General features: G+C 38.8%; 1 protein-coding gene across 1 annotated transcript; it reads left to right on the top strand.

Annotated features, from left to right (window-relative positions):
* The first annotated feature begins 1,452 nt into the window (after nucleotides 1-1,452).
* Nucleotides 1,453-2,193, top strand: LOC141638161 (uncharacterized). The gene has a single exon (XM_074447573.1). It carries the CDS (start codon nucleotides 1,453-1,455, stop codon nucleotides 2,191-2,193), a length of 741 nt encoding a protein of 246 aa, XP_074303674.1.
* Nucleotides 2,194-8,873: the final 6,680 nt, after the last annotated feature.

Raw genomic sequence — 8,873 nt, forward strand, 5'->3', positions numbered from 1 at the left:
GATTATCTCGGCAATATTTTTCTCGAGACTTGTTATTTTTTCAATTTGTACTGATGAAGTGCACAAATCTCTGAAAAATTGACTAATCTTTGTTATGGCATTCCACTCATTTTTTGGGAGAAGGTGCCTAAAGAAACCGGAAGTAAACGCTCCATAAACACATGACAGTCATGGCTTTTCAAGCCATGTAGCTTCAACTCATTCATATCGACACATCTTCTCAAATCTGAAGCATAGCCGTCTGGAAACTTTAAATTACATATCCAATCACACAACACTTTCTTCTGATCTTTTTTCAAAATGACTGAATCCACCTTTCGCGACCTTGAACAAAGTTGTAACATGTCTTTTTGGGCATTTGGGTTCAAGGTGGTCTTGTCTTTTCTATCCATCACCGTGTGAATTAGTTGTTCGAAAAAAATTTTCTCAATATGCATGACATCAAGGTTATGTCGAATTAGTAGTGTGCTCCAATATGGAAGCTCCCAAAAAATACTTTGTTTCCACCACCCAATTCGTTTCGCTTTAACCGTTTTTAATTCATGGTCAGATGCATCCACGATTTTTGGTAAATCTTTTACACATTCCCACACTTGTTCGCCCGATAACCTCGTTCCAGCAACCTCGTTCTCTATTCTTCCTTTTCGAAAGTGGACCTTATCCTTGCGAAAATTATGATTAGTGTCTAAATATTGTCTATGACAATCAAACCAACTCCATTTTCTGCTATGCTGAAGCCAAATCGATTTAGTCTCTTTTTTCGTACAACATGGACATGCATTCTCACCAGCAGTTGACCAACCAGATAACATGCCATAAGCAGGAAAGTTGTTGATCGTCCATAGGAGTGCGGCTCTTAAGTCGAAGTTTTGTTTCCTAGACACGTCATATGTAAACAATCCCATGTCCCACAATTGCTTCAACTCGTGAATTAGAGGCTGTAAATAGACGTCAAGGTTTTGTTTGGGACTCTTTGGTCCAGGAATAATTAATGTTAAGAACATAAATTGTCTTTTCATGCATAGACGTCAAGGTTCCGTCGTAGGTTTAAATTTGCTATGGGTTAAGCTTCCGTCGCAATGTGTCCGTCGCATCGAAACCTTTTTTTTGTAGTGAAGTACACTACTCTTCCCGGATTTTTACAAAAGGGGGGGGATTTTTCACATAAAACTTCAAATTTCCCACCAAATTACATCCCATCACAAAAATTAGGTTACAAGTAGGGAATAAGCTTACATCAAACTGATTGCCATTATATTTCTCAAAACATAAACCAAATTACACCCCAAACATTTTACACAACTCAAAAACAGTAAACCAAAAACTGAAATTACACAATTCAAAACTATTGTTACAATGAAGAAACCAAATTTGACAGACGATGAGAGGCATAGAATTGTGTGCCTTTTGTTTGAGAGCTGCAAAACAATAAACCAGAACACGGTAAGATGAATGAAGTTTCTGCAAAGAATACCTTGTCCAATTGAGGCTATCATAACACTTGATCTATCAAAGAGAACAACATTGAAGAGATTAGGCAAGGCAATAGGAGATGCACCATCAACATGTCATAGATGGGTAAAAGAAGGTCTTATTAAGTCTCATACAAATTCAATACATCCAGCATTGAGTCAAGAGCATAAAATCATCAGGTTGCACTTTGTCATTGGTAAATTAGTGTTTGATAGGATATTGAGGTGTGTCATGTTCAAGGATATGAGCCATATCATTCATATTGATGAAAAGTGGTTTTATGACCAATCCAAAATGTCGATACTACATGGAAGCAATGGACCTCTTCCTTACAGAAGTTGTAAAAGCAAGAGGTACATAACAAAAATTATGTTCTTAGCTACTGTTTCAAGGCCAACATACAAAGAGAATGGAGAAGTTTTATTTGATGGGAAGCTGGGTATATGGCCCTTTACTTACCAAGAACCAGCAAAAAGAAAGAGCAAGAACAGGGATGCTGGAACAATAGTCACAAAACCAATTGAATCTATCACAAAGAAGGTGACAAAAGAAGCTTTAATCAACTTAGTGATACCAGCCATTAAACAAAAATGGCTAGCATCTTCATCAAATGATATAAGCATTCAACAAGATAATGCTAAGCCTCATATAAGTGGGAAAGATAAAGAATTCAAAGAAGCAGCCACTTCAGATGGTTTCAACATCATTTTGGAACAATAACCAGCAAACTCTCCATATTTAAAAATATTGGATTTAGGTTTCTTTAGATCCATTCAATCTTTACAAGATGAAAATCCAGCTAAGACAGTTGAAGAATTGGTGAATAATGTGACTCAAGCATATGAAGAAGAAACTTTTAAAGCTTTAGATAATGTATGGCTAAGCTTGCAAGCTTGTATGGTTGAAATAATGCAAAAAAGGGGGCACAATAACTACCCACTACCACACTTGGCAAAGGCTGAACGAAGGAGGCAATGGACACTTTCAAGAGATTTACAAGTAAATGAAGATTTGGTGAAGCAAAGCATTCAATTCTTAATTACATGTGGAATGATTGGTGAATTGGATAAACTTATGTTAGACCTAGGTATCCAAGTCCCCTTTTGAACAACCAGGAAGGTTGTTTGTTTGACAAATTATCATCAAGCCTGATTTTGATATGATAGTTTGCAAAAATCAAACATCACAAACTCAAGTTTATTTTATTTTATTTAGTTCAAGAAATTTGTAAGACTCCATTTTGTGTTATGAAGTATGTATGCAATGAAGTTGGAAATGCAACTAATTGTCACTGAAGTTGGAAATCCAACTAAATGAAGTTGGAAATACAACTGAATGAAAATAAATCAAACATCACAAACTAAATAAATGCAAGAAGGTTACTCTCAGCAAGCACATTTTCCTCATTGAGTAACTTGATCACATATAGGTGCCTCATCAAGAGATTACATGGAAACTCAGAAAAAAAAAAAAAAGAGTGCCTCAACATGATAAGCCCCTTGGTGGCATCAAATATGGATCAATAACCATATACACCTATGAACAAGGGCACTTCAACATGGGATACATGGAGCACTCTGTTTAGGAGTATATGTGTATTGTCCTTATAAGTAAAGCAACAACAATAATTAACCTCTCAGTTAAGTAAAGACCTTCATTGAGGTTAAGTATGACAGCAGCAAAGGCAACTACAACATGACATTTTATGTTTAATGATGACAAACTAGATCACTCTCAGCAAGCAATTTTACCTCATGGAGTAACATGACTACATATAAGTGCCTCATTGTAGATACCTCATTTCTGCACCTCCCGCAAGCCACCCGGTGATGATTGGGCCGCATGTTTGGTACGCGGAACGATTTGTGACAGTTCATAAGTTTATCGTCAAGTGATCGCTCAAACATTTATGTCTACCTCTTAAATGTCATCTACCTGCCAATACGGTCGTTTTGGCAGTAATTAGAGTACATTTGGAGTCCGGGTCATAAAACCGTCTTCATTTTCTAAGACCGAGTCAGAATGTTCCGGATATTTCTATTCCATATTTTACAATCTTTTAATCTTTGGTAAAGAATTTCCCGTAATATTCACACAAAATATTAAGGAAAACAAGATAAATCCGTTATTCCATAACCAAAACACGGAAATCTTTCTTCGCAGGGGGAAACCACTTGGGAAAGGACGCAGCAGGTGCTGTGCCTCTTCCATGAGACGCAGTGCCTGCTGCGCCTCTTCCCAAGTCCTTTTCTGCGTATTTTTCGTATCTTTTCATATCTTTTCGAGATTCACTTCCAAAGTTTCTCCGAAAAACCCTACTTCCTCCGCGTGATTAGTATAAATAGAGACCTTCGGTCTCACATATTTCTCACGGGAGTGTCCGCCCTTCTCTTCTCCCTTTGAATTCTAGGCCACGTTCTTACTTTTTGGCATCTACGTGCTTGAATTTTCGACCACGTAAGCTCGGATCTTTCTGAGTACCAGCCTCGTTTTGCATGACTGACCAATTTGACCAACTACACCATAATCAACTTTAATCAATCTGTTAATTTCCTCTTACGAGGGCACTTTCGTCTACATTCGAGTCGAGCATCACTAAACGTTAACTTAGTTCATCTCGTTTCGTCAAACATGTAAGTCTGAGGGTGTATAATTCTTATTTTATTATTGTTATTTATTTATTGCAATCATAATGTAAGGTTTATGTCGAAAGTATTTCTAAAACCGATTTCTAAAACTAAGCTTTAAACCCTTTTTACGGACTATCAGAAGACAGACGTCGAGAAAGGACGCAGCAACTGCTGCGCCTCTTCGAAGGGACGCAGCACCTGCTGTAACTCTTCGTGAGGCTGCCGCAGTTCCTGCTTCCTTTCTTCTTCCTTCGTCCTTTGATGGTTCGATTGTTTTATTTCTTTCTTCAATTGTTCATTGTTCATATGACGATTTAAGCATAATAATTCTAACATGTAATATATTCATCATTACTAGTACTTAATTCATCTTTTAAATTCCCGACTTAAATCCCTTATAACTAATATTTGCGGGTTTTCGTCATTAAAATTAAATTCGGTTTTTGGAGGTTCGATTCATTAATATTGAGTCTCCAGAATTCGTCATTGACATATTCCCACCTTTTGTTCATCATATCCATCATTAATTTATCATTAATAACCCGTTTAACCTAATTAATTAGTTAGTTTATTAATTTGTTAATTAATCCTTATTAATCTTGTAATTAATTAGTCCTATGTAAATAATCTGTAAATCACTTTCATCCGAGTCAAATATTATTAATCGATCATTAAATTCCCAATGAATATTAACGACTTGCAATTCCGGCTTCACAGCCAGAACTGAGCCAAGGAACAGACGCAGCAACTGCTGCACCTCTTCCAAGGGACGCAGCTCTACTGTGCATATTCCTGGTTGAGTTCTCTCTCTGAACTCCCGTGTTGCTTTGACCTGGTTTATTAGTTTACGTATTTAATTAACTACTAATCGTATTATCACCTTATTTTCTGTTCGTTAATTCATTCATTCATTCTTTTCCAAATTATCCGCTTTAAAAGTGTTTTCGACATAAATCAATTAATCCAATGTAATTATTGTAATTTCTTTCTTTATTGTATTTATTATTATATTTCTTGTCTTGTATGTTTTCACATGTAATTGAACTTAAATCCCGACTTTGACATTAATTGTATGCTAAACTACGTGTTCACCGACTTAGTTAATTCTCACATGCTAGGATTAATTCATTCGATGTTGCATTGCATGCATATAACCGTCAATATATCGAGTATAGACAATTTCCCTAATCATTAGTAGAGACCGCTATCGAGGCGGGCAAGATTAGGTGTTCGATCAAAAGAGCTTCCTAATACGTACCCTCACTCCTTACTCCAGATCTCTGTGAACATCCGTATTCATTGGCATCCACGAGAGTCATTCTAGACATAGAATGCTAAGGGTAACGAGTTCTTGGTGTTCATGTCACTACTTTGTGTCTTGATATGGCACGAGGTATTCGAACGGTTTCCAATTTTCCACAATAAATTGGTGGCAACTCCATAAATGCAAACGCTTGTTCTCTCCCAAGCGCCCCCGTGGGCCCACGTCCACAGTTTGGCGACTCCGCTGGGGATAATACACTTACGTGTAGCCAAAAGGGGGAAACTTGAACAAGGTTAGGGAATAGTTTGTACAAGACAATTGTCGGTTTTTCCTAACTCGGTCTTCCTAGATCGTTTCATTCGGCCTTCCTAGGCCCAACCCAACCCATTCGACCAATCGTCCCGTCTAAACGGTCCTAATTCTTATTTGGGCCTAAGGATGGATAGCGATTGACGTCATCCATACCATGGTACTCACTCTTGTTTGTATCAAGGACTTTCACTACTTGAGGAAATGGACTAGGAATCGGCCTTACTCCTGTTTGGTAGAGCCTCTCCACAGACTTCAGGTTTGATTGTTCGGTATGGCAACCCACCCTTTAAACCAAAACCCATTTAAATGCCCTCAGCATCCCGTTATAATGCTTGTATATTGTTTGTACCTTACGTGATCACCATTTTCTAAACGAAACCATGACGATTTTTGTAAATCCAAAATCTTTCTTTAAAATGTAAAATTTCGAAATATGGGCCTAATATTAGCACAAAACAAGTCGAAACTCTGTCCAATTGTCGAGTCAAAATTCGGGCCTCAAAACTCATTTCAAAATTTCACTTCGAGTCCACTCCTACAACTACACTAAAGTTGACTAGGACCAACATTTTTAAAACTTTATCATTTCCTCAAAACTCACTTGACACAAGTGGCACACTCCCACTTCACGAGACAAAACATTTTTTTTCGAGTAAGTGTGCTAGAGTAGTCGATTGTGTTTTGATTCGTCGTCGATCTCTTATTCAGTTTCCAAGATACCTGAAACAAGCGACGTGAACTTCAACCAACTCCAGAATGGTAATGATCAAATCCTAGCCGCACTAGCTCGTCTCCAAGTTACTCAAGACCAAGTGTATGATCGCCTTGACACCATTGAGGGCCGAATATATGCCGTGGAAACGAGGATGCCTCCTCGAGAAAGTGAAATCGCTGATGATTTTGTGAACAACTTCAGTGACGAAAACCCTCCCATAGGTATGACTGCAGCTGAGAAATGACTCCAATACTTGGAGGAACAATTGATGTATCTCAAAGGGGATGACATTTATAGGGAGAACAATCGCAAATATGAGGCTGTGAGTTCCAAGTTGCCAACCAACTTCAACATGACCTATATCCCTAAATTCAAGGGGCATGAAAACCCTTTGAACCATATCCGTGCCTTCAAGGATTACATGTCTATCAAAGGCATTAAACCCGAGATATTCTTAAGGATCTTTCCTTCATCTCTTGACACCATCCCAAAACAATGTTTCTATTTGCTAGAACACAAGAAAATCGCTACTTGGGGTGATGCCGCAATCGAGTTTTCTAAACAATATGCGGATAATGCTGAAATCCAAGTCAACATGCGCACTTTAGAGGTTCTTACCCAAAATGACAAAGAAGGTTTCATCGATTTCCTAAGTTGGTGGAGGAAGACTAGTACTCAACTTGTTGAACGTCCAGATGAAGCCACCCTCGTGGAGAAATTCGTGGACAACATAAAGCCCATCTATGCAAATCATTTGAGGTATCAAAACATCAAGACATTCAAACATTTGACTGTACTAGGGACAAGGATCGAACATGACATTCGTAAAGGGCTCTTGTCCAAAACGATAGGTCGTGGATATCAAGGCTGAACAAGTCGTTCCTACGGCTCTACTAGCAAGACTGATGAAGTTAACCTCCTCGAGCCATCTAAGAAAAGTACCCCTCCAAGGAAATTCACAAATCTAGGGGACACATATTCCAACGCTCTGAAAAGGTTGATGAAACTTGGCAAACTTCAACCCATAGGCCCTACACCCGAACCAGAAAAGAAATCCATGTTCTGGGATGAAAATTCGTATTGCGAATACAATAGAGGTAAGGGACATGATACAGAGAAATGCTACAAACTGGAAAATGTACTTCAAGATATGATTGAAGACGGTCGCCTACCAATACCACCTGGAGGTAAACCTAACAACACTCAGAATCCTCTTGGAATTCTAGTGATTACAAGTGAGGAATCTACCATAGATTGTTCACATCTCATCTCTCCAGTCGAAAATGAAGTTCATGCAATAGAAAATGAAGGGAACTACTCCACCATTTCTCCAACCATCACTGATTTCATCACATGGGCAAAAAGTGTGAATAGGCAAGTCATGGAACTAGAGAGTGCAGCGACAACCCTACGTGATCCCAACGCCACATCTAAAGAACGTGCACCACTAGTTTTCTCTCAAAACACTACAATGCAAGAAGTAGTAGCCATGGTTGATGAACTAGTCGACCAGATTATCCAATTAGAAGCTGAAATCATGAGAATGAAGGAACTTGCTACCATCAACGGAATATGGGCCGATGATGATGAAGACGAGTATCTCACTGAACACTACTTAGTCAAAGTCAGTGAGCAAATAGTCTAAAATTGTGAAGAACAAGATTTAGACCATCTCACTCGTTCAGGGCGCCCATACCAAAACACTTCCCAAAATGGTCCCACAGCAAACGGTCCAACCAATGTAGTCATACAAAATGATAATGAAGAAGGCTCTACCGACCATTTGCTAAAACAACTACAGAAGATAAAGGCTGATCTTTCAGTCTGGCAACTAGTGGCAACCTCATTCCCACATCGCCAAGCTTTACTGCAAGCTTTGGTCAAACTAAATGTGGCACATAACTCCACACCCGACGACGTGGTCAACTTGGTCTTCCAAGAATCACCAAAGCTAAGTAATCCAATTACTTTCTCCGATGAGGATTTGCCACCCTTCGGTGCTAGTCATAACTTGGCCCTTTATATCACTGTCATTTGCTTAAAGAAGAATGTGCAAATGACTTTGGTAGATGATGGATCCGCAGTCAATGTCATACCCTTGAAAACGGCATACAAATTGGGCATGAAAGAATCGGATTGGACCCCTACCAACCAAGGTGTTCGCGCATATGATGGTACACGATGAAAGGTAGTAGGACTTGTTGACCTAACCATAGCCACAGGGCCGATTGAGCGAAAGGTCAACTTCCAAATAGTGGACATTGAGGCATCCTTTAATATACTTCTGGGAAGACCCTGGATTCACGCTTCCAAAGCGGTAACATCCACACTCCACTAGAAAATCAAAATCCCACTAAATGGTAAGGTGGTGACGATCACTTCGTCGCCCATTAAGGCAATAATTGAAAAGAAGTCAAGCAATCAAGTCCTTACAAATCCAATACATGAACTTGGGGGCTTCCATATCATAACTGTCATA

Source organism: Silene latifolia, unplaced genomic scaffold, assembly GCF_048544455.1.
Source record: "Silene latifolia isolate original U9 population unplaced genomic scaffold, ASM4854445v1 scaffold_190, whole genome shotgun sequence".
Lineage (NCBI taxonomy): Eukaryota > Viridiplantae > Streptophyta > Magnoliopsida > Caryophyllales > Caryophyllaceae > Silene > Silene latifolia.